Source organism: Elaeis guineensis, chromosome 1 (genome assembly GCF_000442705.2).
Source record: "Elaeis guineensis isolate ETL-2024a chromosome 1, EG11, whole genome shotgun sequence".
NCBI lineage: Eukaryota > Viridiplantae > Streptophyta > Magnoliopsida > Arecales > Arecaceae > Elaeis > Elaeis guineensis.
This window is the reverse complement of record NC_025993.2, coordinates 106,930,288-106,950,307: the sequence shown is the minus strand read 5'-3', so window position 1 is coordinate 106,950,307 and position 20,020 is coordinate 106,930,288. Positions and strand designations below refer to the sequence as shown.

General features: G+C 38.0%; 3 protein-coding genes and 1 pseudogene across 20 annotated transcripts; 1 reads left to right on the top strand and 3 right to left on the bottom strand.

Moving 5' to 3' along the window:
• Positions 1-179: 179 nt before the first annotated feature.
• LOC105038344 (uncharacterized) lies at positions 180-9,836 on the bottom strand. Of its 18 annotated transcripts, XM_073258748.1 has the most exons (7): positions 9,697-9,834; positions 7,837-7,894; positions 2,531-3,529; positions 2,391-2,434; positions 2,231-2,297; positions 2,028-2,132; positions 180-1,900 (listed from the first exon to the last, which is right to left on the bottom strand). In XM_073258748.1, the coding sequence occupies exon 7, from the start codon at positions 1,638-1,640 to the stop codon at positions 351-353; it is 1,290 nt and encodes a 429-aa protein (XP_073114849.1). In that variant the 5' UTR covers positions 1,641-1,900; positions 2,028-2,132; positions 2,231-2,297; positions 2,391-2,434; positions 2,531-3,529; positions 7,837-7,894; positions 9,697-9,834; the 3' UTR covers positions 180-350. The 18 variants fall into 18 exon arrangements, with proteins under 18 accessions (XP_073114849.1, XP_010912423.1, XP_073114848.1 ...); XM_010914121.4 differs by having other exon boundaries at positions 2,391-3,529; XM_073258747.1 differs by having other exon boundaries at positions 2,028-2,297.
• LOC105038339 (sm-like protein LSM3B) lies at positions 4,694-8,602 on the top strand. Its single transcript, XM_010914110.3, has 3 exons — positions 4,694-4,935; positions 7,072-7,167; positions 8,248-8,602. The coding sequence occupies exons 1-3, from the start codon at positions 4,819-4,821 to the stop codon at positions 8,326-8,328; spliced, it is 294 nt and encodes a 97-aa protein (XP_010912412.1). The 5' UTR covers positions 4,694-4,818; the 3' UTR covers positions 8,329-8,602.
• Positions 9,573-18,464, bottom strand: LOC105038340 (fibrillin protein 5 homolog). The gene is given in 8 exon segments (XM_073258756.1): positions 9,573-9,894; positions 10,035-10,108; positions 10,201-10,245; positions 10,342-10,440; positions 11,165-11,287; positions 12,297-12,415; positions 12,568-13,921; positions 18,310-18,464. Coding segments are annotated over 7 exon segments (1,164 nt in total). The 5' UTR covers positions 13,187-13,921; positions 18,310-18,464; the 3' UTR covers positions 9,573-9,809.
• LOC114913880 (uncharacterized) lies at positions 15,516-19,203 on the bottom strand (annotated as a pseudogene).
• Positions 19,204-20,020: the final 817 nt, after the last annotated feature.

Genomic DNA, 20,020 nt, shown 5'->3' with positions numbered 1-20,020 from the left:
CATCTCCTCCAGTTTTGGCAATTAAGGTCATGTCTGCGTCACTACACATCTGCATACATAAGCTGTGATGAAAATGTGAAGAAAGCCAGTAAAAGAAGTAACAAATCCAAGATCATATTCATTTTGCATGCAGAACAGCGATCATTCTAACTGTGAAATTTGAGGTAGAAACACTGTGATGCTCATCTGACAAGCAAATAAAGGGTTAATTGCATGGCACATGTCTACAAGTTTAACAGAAAACAATCCTATTATCATACACAGTTTTGAGAAATACAAAAGGACTTCGTCTAGGAAGCACTTCAGTTATAGGCTACGGCTTACCATATCTGAAGCTTGAATTCCATGCATCACTGACTGCTCTTCAAATTAAGATCAACCTCAAACTCCCTGCGCTTCAACTCCAATGCCAGCCTTTCATTCTCAAGCTTCATCCTTTCATTCTCCATTCTCATCTTGTTCAGTTCTCTGTCTTTCTTCTTACTAAGTTGTTGCCACTTGAAGCTTTGCCTTTCAAGCTCCAACATCTGGAGTTTAATATTATGGGTTCGCTCTTCCAGCTGAAGTGAAGGAAAATTCTTAGAGTGCTTCTGCACCCAAGTAACAGTAGATCCTTCTGGGAATACTTGCTTCATATCTACAGACGTGTCTTGGGGATGAGGCCTTCTTATACAGTCCTGTAACCCTGAAGGGCTTCCAAAACTCACTTCTTCATGGTCCACCAAATGCTTCATCCTTTTCGGAAAGCATGATCCCCCAACATCGCTATGCAATGTAGTATGCTCTGGAGCATGATCCTTCTCATCGTCGGTACCTTGACCATCTTCATCATTATTTCCATGGACAGCCCTCCTTGTACCATGCTCATCTCTACTTCTCAGAGCCAGCTGCAAAGACCGTTGAAGCGCTGGATCGTGAGGTAAATTTAACCGATTTGCATTATGATACGAGCACATCTCCTCGTAGAATAGATGCTTTGAACTCAAAATCTTCTTCACATCATCCTTCAGCTTATCAGATATGTGCTTCATTTGGTCCAATAGAGCTGGATTCTCCACCACCTTGCAAGCTGTGCCCCTTCCAAGAATATCTACCAGCCTTTTATATCTCTTGTTGAGATCATTGAACTTGTCTTCACACTGCTGAGGAGAAACATAACAGCCCCTCTCTGTCATCACTTTTGATATACACTTCCACTTCCTCTTCTTCTGCAATACTGCACTTTTTCTCCTCCCATCATTGTTATATTCTGAGATGGCATCGTCTCCTACATAGGAAACTGCAGTTATCAATAGCCTAACCATTCGACCGGTCCACTTCATCCGCTGCCATGGAGTGCCCTTCTTCCCTTTGCCACCATCATCCTGATCATTGACTCTGTCCTCAGCCAAGCTCTGATCACCATCATCACTCATGGAGGTTTTAACATCCTTCATGTGGTTGGCAGTCAAGGGGAAAACTTCATGCATTGGTGGGTGAACCATCAAGCTCTGATGTAATTGGGTGCTGCTTGGCTGTTGCTGGTGGTGACCAAAGGACGCTTGTGGGTGCTGTTGGTGATGCATATGCACAGAGCCTTGCAAGTCCAAAATACCATAAGAAGCAGGTATCATGTTAGCAGTTGGTAAATTTCCCTCCATCTATTGTGCTGAACAGAAGTTCTAATGGAATCTGCGGGGTTAAAGTTTCAGATAGAAAACAGCATCTTTTTACACATAGAATATTGCATACATCTGATCTTCCCTGGACCTTGCAGTGGCAGGAGTCTTACCGCCCTCCTTTTAAGAGCTAAAATTCTTCGGTTTTACATTGAAAAATTGAAAACTTTCTTAGTTGAGAAGCTGTTTTTCCCAGCAACAAACTTTGATCACATACTTCTTGGTTACTTTCCTTCAATCAGCTGTCATGGAACAAAAGATCAGATTGGCTCAAATTGTTAAATAACTACTTTTCTTCCTTTGGCAATCTTAAATTAGACTGCTTTATGGAAGAAAAGAAAAATCGGAGCTTTAACTTCAGAGCGAAACCTTCAGAAGCTGGTCAAAATTCTCGAATCCAAAGGTTCCACCTTTCTGAAGCTCCAGCTAGTTTCTCCACAACAGTCTCAGAATCTCAACATAACCTACTCGAATCTTTGGTCAAAAAAAAAAACCATAAAAAGAACTAAGATAGTACGAGAAAATCATAAAAATCTCAAACTTAAGCGAAACAAGAGATAAAATCTCCCAACCAAATCTTCTTCATTTATCTGGAAAACTAATAACCACCAGAAATTTCGAGTCCAGCTTCAGATTTCTCTATAGATAACAAGATCCAAACTCCAAGTAAAACACAAAATGAAAGCCAAGGTAATCAAATTTGACTTGCAGACAGATGCTTATCGGACTTACCTGGATGGAAATCAAATGCCAGCATGAGAAGCCCAGGCGACGTTCTGTGGAAGAGAAAGTGGAGTTTTTCTCTAATTTTTTTTGTTGAAGGAGAGATTGCAGGGAAGCGTGGGATTTTAGAATCCAAGGAAACCACCTACCGGCATTGGTGACGCAGAGGAAGGACTTAGGAGGGGAGTTGGTTTCGATACAATGCATGAGGGAGCGTTGGCCCCTCGGTGGAGCGCCGGCCCCTCGGTGGAGCGCCACGCTTTGGGACCATATGACCCCACGGGCACAAGAAAAAAAGCCTCGTGGGAACAAAAACTGGTTCTCATGCATTGAAACGAATCCAGGGGTGGTGCACTCTTGGAAAAAGGTGGCTTTCAGCCATTAAAAAAAGGGGGCATGGCATTGTTTTCTAATAACACTTGTAGTAAATTTATTTTAACAAATTATCCTACTGTGGGTAAGAGTTATCTACTTGGCCAAACTCTTGATGGAGTAGCTTGGCCAAACTCTTGATGGAGTAGCCAATAACAACCCATATCCCAACCACACGCCAATGTGATTGTCAGATTGTGTATATATAATTATGGAGTCCGATCATGAATGAGGTTTTCTTAGTTCTCTTTTTTTTTTTTTTCTTGAAATTAATGGCTTTCTATTTATTATATTGTAATTGTGTATTCAAAATTTAGAGAAAGCTCTTCAATCTCTTGAAGACTACTGTCAGGCTTTATCACAACCCACTACTAGCTAGGTTGGTTGCTAGTTAAACTACCACGCAACACTCTTCAGCGGAGGGAAAAATAAAACTATTTTTATTTTTATTTTTATTTTTTGATACATCCAGTGAACTTCAAATGAAAAACAGAAAGAGTTAACTATGCCTAATATATCCAACTCCGTAGCCATCCGCCTGCAAAATTCAAAACAAATCCGGATAAAAAGCATCACCGTGCTGGAGAAAGAGATCCCCTTGAAGCACCTGCTTAGCCAGCCAGTCCGCTGGGAGATTGCCTTCACCATAAAAATGAGTTGCCACAGAAGTATTCAAGGTTCTCCACCATGCTTTGGTATCCTTCAACAAAGGAAGAGCTCCACCTCCTTGAACAGATGGCTTGTTAACCCACTTAGTGACCGCAGCAGAGGGCCCCCTGCATGTAAATCTCCATCACCAGGCAATAATGAAGAGCAAAATAAAGGCCAAGCTAGGCCCAAAATAAAATTCTCTTTACAATATATCATTGGCTTGATCACGAAAAAAAGCATGAATTATTTGGATGTTTTCAATTTCATCCGACACCTTAATTTAATGTAATACCGTAGTCAGACCATCTAGCTTTTAAATTACTTTAATTCGTACCTTAGCTATGAATTCCATCTAGCTGTCGTGATAGAATTATCATGTGGTGTCATGTGATATACTAATGTAGCAGAAGATGATGTGAACAAAGTTTTATTTTCTATTTTTGTCTTTCATTAAGGATCTTGAATTTTAATTTCTGCCCAATTCTCGATCAAATATTGGCAACGCTTATGAGAGTGGTGGGTTTTCTTCCGGTGAGAAACAATTGTATGTGATGATCAGTCCCCCATTTCAGTGACATAGATGATTTCTTTATCTTATATTAGGGTTTCATTTAAATTTTTTTCATAATCCATAATCCTTTCATCCCAAATTTCATAGTCCAAAAAAAAAATAAAAAATTAATTTAATATCAAATATTATTAGTGACTTCGAGCAGAAAGTGATCAAAAAAATTTGTTTTTGTTATGTCTGTATGTAATCCCAAAACTTTGCTACATTGGAGAATATGATCCTAAGATATCTATCTCTATGTCATCCGAACTCTCCTAGTTGCCATCTCATCCAACTTTTTTCTCTCTTTTTCTTATACTTGTTGTTGTATGTCTTGCAGTCAAAGTTAATCTCCAATCACCAAATGGGGAGCATGGAATGAATTTAGAAAAGTAAAATCCTAATAAAAAAAATGAGAAAAAAAATAGGAGAAGAACTACAGGACTTTCTTTCCACATCACCCTAATTTCATAACGACAATAGAACAAAATTCATAGTCGCATTTGAATTGAATTAATTTTTAAAAGTTGGATGGCACACTAAATTAAAATTCTTGATAAAATTGAAAATCACCTAATAGTTCAGAATTTTGATTAAGCTCATGTTATTTTGCCGCTAGAATAAATACTGAGACTTCGCTCACAAAATCTTCCTTTGAACAACCGATATCGTCCTAATTGCCTCCAGGCAATTTTTGTTGTATTGTCGTTTATAACTGTTTTTTTTTTTTTTTTTTTAAATTCGGATCCAAATGGAAGTCGGAGAAGCTGTGTAGCTTGATTACAATTATATGCCTCCCGTTAGATTAAAACTCTCCCTCCACCTCCCCCGGCACACGGCGAGCCGAGCGGGAGATAGAGAGAGATGGCGAGCGAAGAAGAGAGCGCCGTGAAGGAGCCGCTGGACCTCATCAGGCTCAGCCTCGACGAGCGCATTTATGTCAAGCTCCGCTCCGATCGAGAGCTTCGCGGAAAACTTCACGTAATCTCTTTCTTACCTCTCTTACCTATCTCTTTTCCTAAAATCTGTTCGTTTTTCGCTTCCAAAACCCTAGAATCAGCTCTCCGTAATTCGTAAAATCCTTTTCCTTTGATTGTTTGTCTCCATGATCTAGAGTATGTTTCGTACATGGGTTCATGGACTTGCCCGAGTATTCCCGGGGGGGTGGTGGAATAATTTCTTTGGCTCCGTTTTTTCTTTATTAATGGGATAAGAAATAGGGTGTTCTAGGGTTTCAATCCATTGGTTCATTTAGTTGATAGAATTGATTGTAAACATGACCATACTGGAAGCAAACAAGAAAACTTTTTTAAAGTCTGTGATTTGCAACCCTAGTACGGGTAAAATCGGTTTCTTGAGGCAATAATGTAGCAAGATCCTGAGAGAAAAAAAGTAGTATTTTGTTAAAAGGAAGACCTTTTGATGATAGTATGGAGAGGCTGCTCGGAATTGTCGAAACCGAACCAAACCTAAGATTGAGAGTTGTCAACGGAAACTCCTCTGGGGTAAGCCAATACAGTCTTCGTGAATCATGTTGATTGCAACAGGACGCTAGCATGTCTTAATGAAACATAAACAACACAGTCTTGATTAAATCATGAGGAATTAGGGAAAGCAGAGTGGATAAACGCTTGCCATGGTTTGAATACCACACCAGCTATGGAGCATGAGTACATTGAGGACACCTTAATTTCTTGCGATAATGGAGAAGCAAAAACAGTTACAGGGAGTCCACAAAAGAAACTTAGTCAGCTTAGTGTATCTCTTCAACTCAAATCTCCTCTAACTCTATACATTATACAGGTTGAGTTCACTATATGTTGAGGAAGTAACCAGCAGAGGTAATCTACCAGGTGTTCCAGACAATGTAAAGATTGGGAATCTGGTAGTTAATCATCCACCCCTCTCAAATATATCCTTAATATGCTGATGTAAAAACTAGTATTAGCTATAATTATTACAGGAATGCAGAAGTCTTACAATGACTACCTTTTTTTCTTCCTTCTTCTTTAAGTGTTACCTCTGTTTAGCATTATGTATATACATGTATGTATTACCAAACCATGCCCCTATTTCCAAGGCTCTAGACATACATATTTTGAAAATATGCCTCCGTAATTTGTCGTTAGTGGCAGCTCTGATGAATGGTTTCGCTAGGATAGGTGATAATGAGATCGCCATTTTAGGAAATTAGTGCCATGAGAGAAGCAAGAAGGTCAACCTGCTTCAAATATATAATATGAATTCTGGCAGTGCTGGATTTGGATCTCATGTTGGTCTGAATGAATTAGTTTTTTCACAGAATGCGTTCGCATGGTTCCTTTATGCTTAGAACGTTAGAATTTCGAACATGAATGAAAAAAGGCATGAGAGAAAAGTATATTGGCTAATTTATTGCAAGGCACCAATTGCACACACAGCACACTTATATAATTATATTCATTTATTTCCCTAAAATTTGAGCAACTGTCAAACGCATGATAGTCAAACTCACTAACTAAATAGAAAAAGAACTAGATTTGATGGATATTTTTCTTTTAATATGCTTAAGTGAGAATTGCATTATCTAAGCACCTAGCTTCCACAAACACTTCTTGATAAATTGCTAATAGCATATTAATTTTGTACTCAGCTGTGCTTCTTTTCCCCTCTACATCCAGTTTAAAAATGTGAAATGAAAATATTGTGTTTTCCATGTCAATGTCAGATGATTTATGAAGATGTTATTATGCCATGGCATCTATGTGCAACAAATCCTACATATTTGCAGTGAAGTTCCATCCAGATAAAATTTGCTGAAACCTTATTGTGGCATCTTTAAGGAAACATCACTGACATTCAAAATCTCTCCTCATTCTAAATATTTGACTTAAATTTTATATCCACTGTTTATTTTCACATATTGATTAAGCCACAATTGCTTTGTTGTATGGACTGCCAGAAATTCTAAAGAAATTTAGAGAAGTATCTTGGCATGTTAGAATAATTCAAAAGGTTGTCTTTGCTTTGGTCATATTCAACTTCCATTTGCTTATTGACTCTAACTGGATTGTGACCTAATATCTATTTCGTCTCAAGTTAGCAGTGTGCAGACATTGATTTGTCCTCTGTTTTCAGGCTTATGATCAGCACCTGAATATGATACTTGGGGATGTTGAAGAAATAATTACTACTGTAGAGATTGATGATGAAACTTATGAAGAAATTGTTAGGGTAAGGAAAATCAACTTTTGTTTCCAAAGTTTTTTTGCCTCGATAAATTTTTGACTTTGTGAAGCTGACTTTGTCATGAGAAATAACTGTTCATAGTAGTGTATTGGAATAGTCACTGGTATCGATCTTTGTAAAACCTACTCTGATCCCTTTTCTTTAGTTTTATTGATGTTTTCTACCATTCTTATCTTTGTTGTCCTTCTTTTCAATGAACTTTGTCAATCAACTAAATGTCATGGGTCCAGGATCAAGTTTATGAGATGTTCCAGCCATTTTAAGATTGTTTAAACTTAGCACAGTTAGACAATAGTCCCGACAAGGTTGGTCCAAACTAGTGCTTTAATAGTTGATGTCTAGGTCCATGATGTGCTATAGGTATATGTGTGTGATTCCATGATGTGCTATAGGTATATGTGTGTGATTGTATAGAAATACTTTTGCTCCATGTTTATGAAACATTCCAGTTGTTTTCATATTGCTTAAACTGAATCCAGTTAGAAACTAATCCTAACAAGGTTGATCCAAATTAATGCTTAAAGTGTTAAATTTTAGGCCCTTCATGATCTGCTTTAGATTGATGTATGTGTTGTATGGAAATACTTGGACTACATATCATAGAACAGGTCAATACTCAGTGGAGAAGGAAATAGCTATTGAAACACCATCCACCTTGGTTACTTCATCTTTGGAACAAATGCTGGAGTCAGACACCAAGATTATTCAGCACCTAACAAAAATTTTTTTTCAATTTTATCAGAATACAAAAAGCATCATGACTTGCAAGCAATATGGCTAACAATACCAGCTTGAATTGTGAACAGTCATCTGTCTCCATACATCCTGTAGTTTTGCTGGATGATAAAGGTGTCTGTTCAGAAGGAAGCTATGGCTATTATTCTGTAAACCTGCGCAACAAGTACTCAGGCCACCGTAGGGATGGTTATATAGTTTAAATAATGCTAGCCATTATATGGTAGCCTTGCAGTTAGCCAAATAAAATTTGTTTTATTTTATCTATATCTTGAAGCTCTTGACGTAAATCCATGATTTCTTATTTTTTTTATCAACTGTTCTTTTCAGACCACCAGGCGCACTGTGCCATTTCTTTTTGTTAGAGGAGATGGAGTCATACTGGCTTCTCCGCCTCTGAGGACAGCATGATCAAGCTGTAGAATTAGGTCAATGGTCAGAGCAGAGGTGGACTTTATGTGTCCAATACTGACTGTTGTGGATTTTGTGATACAGCCTTTTTTTGCTTCTGGATGACAACCAAAATGTTAGGTTGGAAACGGATATGAATATCTGCTATTTTATGTGATAATTATGTTGATGGTTTGAAGAATCCTTGCTATAACTGTTGATCAGTTGAATGAGTTTAAATTGTATAATCAGATTGGGTTATTACTGTTTCTAAATCTTTTTAATTTGGCTCTAACCACAATTTTTTGTCAGTATCTGTGATATCTGCAGCCATAAAGCTCCCTCCGATAAGGGGTCTTGTATGCCTTGTGTCCAAGGGGCATTTGATTCCCCTTGGGTGTGATAAGGTGCTTCGGTCTAATGTTTTGTCATTTTAAGGTGCCAAAGAAGCTAATATATATATATATATATATATATATATAAACAGAAATTGAGAGAAAATCTATTAGCAATTGAAACTGCCATCTAGATTACATCAATTTTCAATATGTTGTGTCTTTGACTATTCTATCTAGTATTATATCATTAAAAGAGTGCATTGAAGTCTACTTATATGCATTAAATTCTATTATGAAAGCATGATATTATTGTATGCTTGCAATTAAAGCCCACTTTTATATATATATATATATATATATATATATATATAGTTGAGAATATAGATCGACATCAGGAATTTGAATGGATATCATGTTGTTATTCATAAATAATTTTTTGAGAAAAATAATCAATTATATGATTTAGAATCTACAGACAGCATGTGGGCTCGAAACTAGTTATTCTATAAAATCTCTAGGCCTCAAGTTCTAGACTAATTGCTTGGACCAGAGCAATGTCTCATGGTTATCGTTGTGTTGCGGGTTTGTTTTAGAGGTTTAGGCACCTCACCAGATTGAGAGTCTGTTTTGCTACCTACCAATTTTGCTGCCTACTACTTGAGGCTACCACTGGATATACGATATTTAAATTAAAATAACCGCACACAAATAAATATTTAGGAATTCGAGTGAAGGTGGTACACTATCTTGATGCCCTAGAGTGAAAATTTTCTGTGCACCACACATCATGCAATAGATGGCCATGCACAATGTGCATTGCATGGCTCACATTCGTGCATGGCCATCCATCGCATGATGGATGGTGCACGATAGATGGTGTGTGCGATGCACTACACAATACAATGCACTGCACAGGATCCATGCTCATGCCCTAAAGAGACATTGTTCCCTTCTATTCTTTTGTATTTGTGCCCCTCAATGTCAAGCAACAGTTAACAAATAAACATTTGGGAATTTGAATGAATGAGTTTAATTTCGAAGTCCACCATACCATGCCCAAGACTACATCTTTCTATTCCATTCTTCCCTTGTAAATATTCCTCTGCGATGCTTTGGTATTGTTCTATCATGGATGAAGTGCAACTGAGCTCAATGTTCACAATCTTAGTCTTTTGCCTGCTCTGTCCTCTCCAAGATGAAAATGTTGCCTTTATCGTCCCTCCCAATCCGCATGGTGTCATCAACATATCTAATGATATTTAGAGAAGACAAGAACGAACAAAAGAATATCCATATTAAACGAACGACATTTTTTTTCCTCTCCTTAACAGAAGATGATCGAATATAGGCAGTGTTGTATTTTCAGATTTAAGATTGTAGAGAGGATACGTTATTTCCAGCCAACCCTCTGGATTGAAAATGGCAAGGAGAAGATCATAATTCTTCTGAAAAAGATTCATCAGCTATTGTATCCCCATGTTAGCATCAGTCAGGAGAATAAAGCTTTTAGTCATCTGAAAAGATTTCTCTGAGGTGTAGTTGTAGACGGTTTTACCTGATCCGGAGTAATGCTTGAATTCTCAAGTTTAATGTCAACTCTCTGAGACAGAACAGATGCGACAATGAACTTGAGAAGTAATTTCATGATCACGAACTCCTTGTATGTCTAGAGTTTGAAAGGTGGGAATTGTCTCACAGTTTTGGACACAATCTTGTAGGATGCCTCAATTGTCAGCTGCCCTGTCAGCAACTTGAATGCCCTCACATTAAACTTAATCACATTGACTGCCTTTTCCTGTGAGTATTAAGAATCTGAAGTTAAATTTTCCATTTATTTGAAATAACTACAGAAGACAACGTTTTCTTTTTTTTTTTTTTTGCTCACACTGTTATAACGTTAGACAATTTAATTTGTCCTTCACAGTAAACATCCTCTACCAATTTTGGAACATTACCATTAGCTCTGATTTACATGACAGTGCGTAAGCACATGTGCGGTGTTGCACTGTGATAATAACATTTTAGTACTGAATAAAAATAATACATCAATGTTTAAGCACTGATTTGCATCTGGTCATTGATATACCCAAACGATTAGGAGGATAATAAGGATGGTTTTGTCTTTGTCCATGTAATGAAATGGCACAACATAATTAAAACTGCAAAAAATAATTTTTCCTAGTAAAATTTCAATATATTAAAGATCTTTTTTTTTTTTTTTGGTGGGTGCGGGGGGACTCCTTTTAAAGATTTTCCTAATTTTTGCATAAATGCCCCAAATTTGTTAGATAAGTTCTTCACAGAGGCAACCAGCACTAACATATACTGTGCAACATAATGGACAGCCTATCTGGAAATACTATTGTGATAACTTCAGTCGGGTCCAACATGCGGAGCCCATTGGCAGGCAAGTAAGCAGCCATGCATTTTGTATGCATGCATATGTGCATGACAGGCTGTCTTTTTCTTGTTGGATTAATTTGATGAGCTTACAAATTCTACAGAAAAACAGATCTCACCTTTGCAACATCAATTATCTGGATAAAGTCATCAAGAGTGATGAAGTCGCGCAATCCAAGTTTTGTTCTCTTAGCTCCGAGTATTGTAATTGTGCTGTAAACAAGCTTCCAGCATCCATCCACCTAGTTTTCTTCCAAATATTAGCATGCATTACAGAAGCAATCATATATATGATTAAATTGACTAAACTTCAAATAAGAAATTGGCCCTCTGGTTGATTCATGAAGTCAATAATTTACTCTCTCAATATGAAAAGGAATTCCACTATTCAGTTCACGAGTCCCATCTACTTGCTTGTCGGGTGGGTCCCGACCAAGTACACTTGCACGATCTGTATTTAGTTTCTTTGGAAAATATCCAAGATCTCATCAAACTGCCTTTAACAGGAAGTTTGTGTAAAAGCTTCAATCCAGCTAAGCAATCAGGACTCTACTGTCTGAGAAGCAGCAGGTCAACTTCATACAATGTATTAGTATATTTTCAGGTATGAAAATGATTGCTTTTATGAAACTAATTGTCTGCTTTTTCTTACTTCAGCAGCTAGTTGTTCAGGGAACCACAGGATTATTTAAGAGCACAAACTTATCTAAACTTGATGCTTGGAGAAGTGCCTAATTTTAATTAGTACGTGCTTGTGAAAATTACAGAAGATTGAAACAAAGAGTTATTGTTGAGTGTTAATTTGTTCATTAGACGCCTCTGAAACTAACTTGAATGACAATAAACTTCATGATGTTACTTGAATCAAAATTCTGGGAACGGATGTATTATGCATGGTGCAGAGGAACACGAGGTTGACAAGAATATCAATGGGTGATTTTGTCAGATAAACCTAGGAATTTCATGCTGGTATCAGCACATGAAGTAAAGATGATGAGCCCTTGAAAAAAAGAGGCATTCAGATCAGTGTTGGAAAGCAAGGTGAAAGATTAATGAAGACAATGAGGAGCAACCAAAACTAACTTGAAATGAATGATGAAGAAAGATCAACAAAACTAACCATACAAACATTGTTGGTTTTGGTTCTAATATTTCTGCTTTTGAGTTATACTAAAAGAAAATAAAAGAGTTGGATAACTCCACCTAGTTACCTATGTCATAAACATGAAAATGACAAAACAATTGGAATACCTTATCTAACAGATGATCAGTTGGCTGAGGGGTGGGGTTTTGGGACTCCAGTAGCTCCACCAGGCGTTCAATCTCCAATTTCTTTGCAGATGTGACTCCAAAAATCCCTCTGTTAATACCTTAAATTCATGACGATCCATTATCACCATTGCCATCACACATCTTGCTTCAACAAAGAGATAGATATTCCCTTGTGTTCTATCATGGAATATATATCTAGACAGCAGAGCAACATGAAACAAAACCAAAGCCTTGTACTAATTTACATTACCATCTAATTTCTGGTAAAGTGCCGATCTGATTTCTTCAGTTGTCTTGTAATCTTCTTGGAGTTGTTTGTCTACCCCTTGTTTGCCATTGGCATCATCCAGTAGTCCAGCAGCTGGTGCTGTTGCTGCTGAAGCAAAGGCTAACTTTGGTCTCTTCCCTGATGGGTATTCTCTGCATATGAGACTCTTGATTCCCAGTTGGGCGGATCGGTTCACCTCCAAGTGCCTCACCCGTGCAACATCGTGGCAAGAAAACGGTGGCCGGAGGAACAAAGCAGCCATGGTTCTCCAACCATAAAGAAACTTTTGTGGACCAAAGATGACTCCAAGGGCTTCAGGATCATGTGGTAGAGCTACTGAATGTTGAGTTCCAAAAGACTGGGTCCACCGGCCGCAGATGTCTAAGATTCACAAACACAGCCTCCACAGGCTAAGGCTTTTCTCGTTTAAGACGCAGGCACATGGAGCCGTCCAATGTGTGGATATCTTCTCTCGAGAAGATAACGTTATAGACGCCGACACCACTAATTTTTTTATTCGCTTATTTCTTGAGGGACAGCTGGACCTGGACCTGGACCGGGGCCTGCATTTAACGGATAAAAACGACAGCAACAGGACCATAGCATTCAATGCAAGTAAATAGGAGTCTAAAGTTGAACAATCACGGTAAACTATAAACTCATAAACAACCTGATGCTGAAACTAACCCATGCATGATGCCTTGAGCAAAAGAGGCGAGATGGTCGTGTACGTGCAACTAAGATTAATAACAGCTACTGGGCTCAAGTTTTTAATTATGCAAACAAGCAGCTTTTATTCCTGGATATGTTTAGCATCAGCCAACAGGTCACCAGTGTTTTCTGTCATTCCAATCAACAGTTCTTGCAGTTGAGAGGCACAATACGGATAACATATTTTTGAATAAAGATAATAGGCGAGTCTCCTCATTGCCTGTCTGAATAGAGAGCTATTTAAAGTTCAGACGACGGAATGTTAAAACTGTTGAACATAAAATACTAGCATTTAACCACATTTATCTCTATACAAAAACTGACGAAAATAAAATGAAGAACACGCTCGCAATGATGTAGAGAAGTTTGCGTTTACAGGAAGGTTCTTTCCGAAACCTTCTCAGCTGTCAAACTCAAGCTTCCAAGCTGAATGGGGCAAAAAAAAAACATGGATGTTACATCCTGCTGATCTGTTCAAGACTAGCATGCCGGAAGAGGTTGGACAGTGTTTATATATTACAATGGTTGATTCTGGATGAGCCTCGTCCATCCTCACTTGTACCTCCGACTGCATATTCCGACCTTATCCATTGCCCTCTTATTTACATATCACTTGATCTTAATGCTGCAGAAACAATTCATCAAGAGGCTGCATATGGATTAATGACAACATACTGAATTCACGAAATCTCTGAAAAGAAACCAGGATCTTTCTATGCTTTTTGCTTGCTACCAAAATTGATGCAATAAAAGGAGAGATACAATAGGTATTGACAGATTATAGGCTAGAAAAAAATGTTAGGATTAAAGAAGGAACAAATAGGATTTTAGAAAAACCTCAAGATTCTGAAGTTTATTGATAAAAACAATGATAAAGATGACTGCAAACCTATGTTATAGCACTTAAATACGATAGTTACAAATATTTTTTTTAATTCCAACCCTAGATTAACTACTTTAAATCCTAGCTATTAAAAACTATTAAAATAAATCCGGAACTAGAGTATCCGTGAACAGTAATGGCACTACCATAACCCGTGAACAATAATTTGCTCAAGTAAAACAGCAATTAAAATAAATAATCTATTTAAAGTTTAATCCTAAGCTCCTGCATCATCAATTTATGCTTGATTTAGTTCCTTTGCCATTAGGAGCAAGGATTAGGGATGATGGAGCGGTAATTGCGGATCACATTCGATGAGTTCACGAGATAAAAGCTACACTAAAAACCAACAATAAGACATGCGAATGCAGCCAATCAACATCGTCGTGTCAAAAAATTTGAGGAAGGAGACTTGGATCCTATGCATTGATGTAAGAGAGGTTTTCTAAAGGTACTTATCACAAACTCAAGTCAAGAAAGTTTGGACCTTGCAAAATGTTGAAGAAAATAAGCTCAAATACTTATTTAATTGAGTTGCCAGTAGATCTGCAAATCAGTCTAATGTTTCAGATTTATATCCATTTGAAGGTTTTAATGAAAAAGTGGCGGAAGTTTCAGATCTGATTCAACAGTATTCTAAGGGTTCGGTTGAGGTTATTGAAGATGTTTTGCATGTCAAAGAAGTCAAGTCTCGAAGGGGTAACCAATATAGAAGATTCTTGATGAAGTGGTTGGGTAAACCAGCTAGTGAGAGTGCTTTAGATTGCTGAAGATAAGTTGAAGAAGATTAATCCAGAGATGTATGTTGAAACTTTAAAAGCTTTCTTATCGGAGTCGAGTTTTTCAAGCCGAGGAGAATGATGCAGAAGCTTAGCGTTAAACTTTAAATAGATTATTTATTTTAATTGTTATTTTACTGTTGTGAATTACTATTTACGGATTATTATAGTGCCGTTACAGTTCACGGGTACTGTAGCTCAGAGTCTATTTTAATAGTTTTCAATGACCAGGATTTAAAATAGTTAATCTAGGATTGGGATCAAAAGAAATATTGTTAATTCTAATATTTAAGTGCTGTAACATAGGTTTGCAGTTATCTTTATCATCGTTTTTATTAATAAACTACAAAGTTCTTATATTTTCTAAAGCCCTATTTGTTTTTTCTTTAATCCTAACTTTTTTTTTTAGTCTATAATCTGTCAATGCCTGTTGTCCGCTCCTTTTACTACATCAATTTTCAGTCAAAAGCCTTGCAAGACTTTGAATATCCCCCCTCCTTGAAACAGAAGCTTCTGCACTATATTTTAACCCAACACTAACAAAAAATTACCTGACAGAAGACCAAAACCTGGTTAGCTTCAATCATGAAAGCAACAAAAGCTAGTAGGAAAAAAGTGATATAATATATTTAACCAATGACAATATTATATTAATCAAAAGAGTAATTAGAATATCGATTAAAGTAGCAATGTAATAATAAGATATTAACTTTTCCAAAGACTTGTTTAAGAAATTTTGGTTTTTTTAGATATCATGATGAACCTTTGGCCATGAGATGTGGAGTCTTTTCTTCTTTTTTTTTTCTTTTATTGAATTAATGAATTAATATGCGAGTTCTTTGCAACAAAACAAATTAGATTTATCATCTCTAGCACTTAAAAGACTATACACAAAATGATTAAAAGTATTTTTTGTCAACAACCACTAGGCATCTTATTTTCCTGATGCACATTGATTATGATGGAAGATTTTGAAAGTATATTGACCATTCACGATAAAGGAACTACCAACTATATAAGTGCATAAAAGGGTGACATGACAATATGGTCCATGCATAATGGCATGCAGAGCATAAAAGCATGTCTAAGAAATTAATAATATAAAAATCTTGGTGTCCCCATCAAATCTCCAATTATGAGTCCAAACCACATCAGAGAACTTTCAGTCAGTTCAAGTAATAGTTTGACCACGAAAGATTGATCATGCATCCATCAGCTTCAACCTGGAAGAGATGCCACACAACTCACAAGCATGGAATCTCAAACATGACACATACAGTCCAAGCATCAGAAAATAACTGCATAGCCACTGCATGAAGTGTCATAAGATGATCATGTATATGCAATACCATTAATTATTAGCACATTAGACAGAATTTTGCCAAGGCATCAACTCTATCTCATCACTCTCCACTGCCGCACATAATGTTGCTACAATCTACTCAGCATTGCCTCCATATTTCTGATGTCATAGAAACTTCATAAGGTAGCTAGACTTGATTAGGTCAGCTAAATGTTTTCATTTAAGAATGCAATTGGAGTCTTTATTTCTCTCTATAATAACTTGTTGCTCGCTGTCTGCATGTTAAATCCTTTCTTTTGGTACTTGAAGACCACATATTCATTCTCATGCTATGTTTAACTGTGCATAAAAGTAACTGCAAATGTTCTTCCATAACCAATTCTTTAAAATTAGATGGCAATTGAACATGTTACAAAAAAGTAAAAAATGATAAGCTAGTTGTTTCAGATAAGTAGCTTATGGTTGGAGGGGTCCCTCAAGCTAACACTAAATAATGATATGAACGTCAGTGATCATATACAGAGCCCAGATCAAAACTTTTTATCTACTCTCATTTTCTAGACACTTCCAACTGCAAAACTTTGCAAACTGCAAGATGGTTGCACAAGCTTAAACTGTGACCAGAAAGGTATCCCTGCAAACTGGCTTTCCTGGTGTTACAGCATTGTTCCTATCTTGTCTAAAGTGGACTCAGCCAATAGATAAACCAAATTCTTAAATCATTCACATCAGATTGATACTGGACATTGATTTAAATATCTGCTTAATCCTTCTGCAAAATCCTCTTGATTTAGAGTCATGCTACATTGTTGACCCCAATGTAGCAGGAGAAGGATTGGATGATAATGATGAAGATTAGGGACAAAGTTAGATAATCAACAAGTTAAAAAGGTCTAGTGAGCAAACATGAAATTCAGAACAAACAACTCTAATTGTTAGAGGAACATGAACCTACTAAATAGTTTTACTTGTTTTTCTCCTGGATGTTATTATTTAACAAAAGGGGTTGCTCCTAGCTTCCTTAGGATTGATGTCCCCCATATCAATAATTGACCTATAGGAGTGGGCAAGTCAAGTGTAGATAATTATTCAGGCATCCTCTATCTTCATTCCAATCAACCAAAAAATCCAAAAGATAGAGCGAATAAAGTACCGAAAATCACTAAAAAGAATACAACAAACAGGTCAGCAACACTAAAATTATACCCTAGTTAATCTACTAACAGCCCACTAAAAACTATACAACAAACTGATCGATAACAATAAAATATATCCTACTTGATCTTCAAGCACAAGTCTAGCAACACATAACCCACACCCCCCTCTCTCTCACAGAAAGCTTGATAACCAAATCTCAGAATCACACCATTAACAAACCTAACAACACCCAAGAACAATACTATTTTGTCCACTAATAGACAGAAAAACTTGCTTGATTGATTAGAGAATTGATAACCTCAAGAGTGTAGGCATGGACATCACCAAGCATGACTATTATAATATTTACAAAACATTCAAACACAACTCAATTACCATAATGATTGCTCCACTGTATAAAGAATGTAAAGATCCAACCAGTTGCAAAACGCAAACTCCCCCAAAAAGAAATGAAATATTAAATCATTTAGTTCATGTTTTAAAAAAGATTAACTTCGACAGAATTTTCAGAGCACAATATAACAATGATTTGAATTGATTTCAATGAAAAAACAAGTTGACATACAAATTGACCTAAATTTCATATGTAAAAAAGATAAAATAAAACCAATAGTAACTAATGTTTATAGAAGTCCTGATCGCCAATGTACAAGACCAACCATATGAAGAAAATGAAAACGAAAAAAAAAAAAATTGATGAAAATCAATACATCAGGCAACCATTAATTTTTTTCTTTTATAAAATGCGATCATAACAAAATTTGACAGAAAAACTACTTCACACTGATCGAAAAAATTTCTATCATCAAGAAACAGCAATAACTCAGAGAAGATCAACCACATTGATCTATAAGATTTTTTTTTCCCCCTAAAAGAAAAGTAGACACTACCTCTGAACAATGAGCATGGCCTTGGCCTCGAGCTGCTCCTCCAACAGCAGATCGCTCGTGTACATGCCCAGCATCTCCGTCTTCTTCTCAAGGACCATCCTCTTGATCTCCTTCTCATCCGGGAGCGGCACGTGGGCCACAAACTCCTTCTTCTTGCTCCTCTCCCTTTCCTCCCTCTCCATCCTCCTCTCCTCCTCCACGACATCCTCGACTCCCTCGAACAGTATCCCCGAGGCCGGTGTAGCGGTCCCCACGCTCGCCACCTCCACGCTCTTCACCGCCTTCCTTGCCTCCCTCCTGATCTGCTCCATCCTCCGCCACTCGGCCACCTCCTTCTCCCTCGTCGCGGCCCTCCAATTTCTCCAGGCTGCCGTCCTCGTCATCGCGGTAGCCTTAGTAGCTGGCGTCGATGCGCTTGTCGATGTCGTAGCGGGAGCGGCGCTTCTTGATCTCGGAGGGGCTTCTCAAAGAGCTCGCGGACGCCCGGGAGCTTCTTGGCCGCGCCGAAGTAGCGGAACCTGGGGCCGCGGCCGCTGGGGTTGGGGACGTCGACGGTGTAGCCCTCGAGGTCGGTCATCTTGGCGAAGTTCTTGATGTAGTTGGGACCCCAAGCTCCACGATGCGGCGCTCCCAGTGGACGCGCTCGCGGAGGAGCTTGTTGATCTCATCGTTCACGTCGCGGAGGCGGTGCTCGCCGAGGTCCTCGTTCTGGATTTCGGCGACCTTGATGCCGATCTCGCGGAGGATCTCGGAGCGCCATCGGTGGGCATCGGCCAGGTCGCGGCACTCGGCGGCGAGATGAGGCCGGCGCTCCTTGGGCTTCCGCTTCTCCTCCTGCTTCATCGCGATGAAACGGTTCAGCATCGACTGGGCCTTCTCCTCGTTCCGAGCCATTGCCGCCGGAGGAGGAGGACAAAGGATGGGACAACGGGACCTGCAGTCCCAAGTTCGCCAGCGTCGAGCAAGTTCCTCTGGTGATGATACCCTAACAAAGATTTCGAAACCCCTCGATCAAAACTGGGAATAGCCTTATTTCACTAGCTTTTCGGTAGTTCAACTTTGGAACCGGTAAATACGTTATATTCCTGGCCCTTCAGGATCTACCAAAGTCGGCGACTTTTTGCGGAACCCATAACATACGGACTGTAAATGGTTAATTAACCCTTTACGGAACTTTTTATAATTTTTCCATCCAGATTTCAGACTTTTTAACGGGCCCAAGGTGACCAACTAGTTCCACCATTGAAAAAAAAAAATCACGCCATCCTACTATAAATACATCTATAGGAACCAGAAAACAATATATTCAAAAATTGAGATAGTAGATCCAAAATTTTATAAGATAATTTTTATGTAATTGACTATTATTATCAGATGCCATTGGACCTGCTATATTGTTAGTTTTCCTATAGACGTTATAAAAAGGCAACATCCAAATCATCTGCCAACTTCTTTGAAGGACGCATTACCAATTTATCAAGGACCCTTATAAAGTTGGCAGAGTTTGTCAACATGTAGAAGCGCAAAACCCAGCAACATTGCCAACTTCATGCAGACCCGTAAGCTTTGTACAAAATGACAAATAATTGAATATACTTCATGCATTATCGCGCAGATGAACGACCACAGCTAGTGCGTCCGTGAACCGTCTGTAAAGAATACTAGCCTAATAAAGTAGTTCTCAAGTTAGAGAATCTGCCTCATTTCATCC

What these genes read in the sequence shown, in the direction of transcription:
- LOC105038344 (XM_073258741.1), bottom strand. Translation starts at nt 1,640, where the DNA reads ATGGAGGGAAATTTACCAACTGCTAACATGATACCTGCTTCTTATGGT.
- LOC105038339 (XM_010914110.3), top strand. Translation starts at nt 4,819, where the DNA reads ATGGCGAGCGAAGAAGAGAGCGCCGTGAAGGAGCCGCTGGACCTCATC. An exon ending in AGCTTCGCGGAAAACTTCAC is followed by an intron (nt 4,936 to 7,071) that starts GTAATCTCTTTC and finishes CTCTGTTTTCAG; the next exon opens with GCTTATGATCAGCACCTGAA. An exon ending in CTTATGAAGAAATTGTTAGG is followed by an intron (nt 7,168 to 8,247) that starts GTAAGGAAAATC and finishes TGTTCTTTTCAG; the next exon opens with ACCACCAGGCGCACTGTGCC.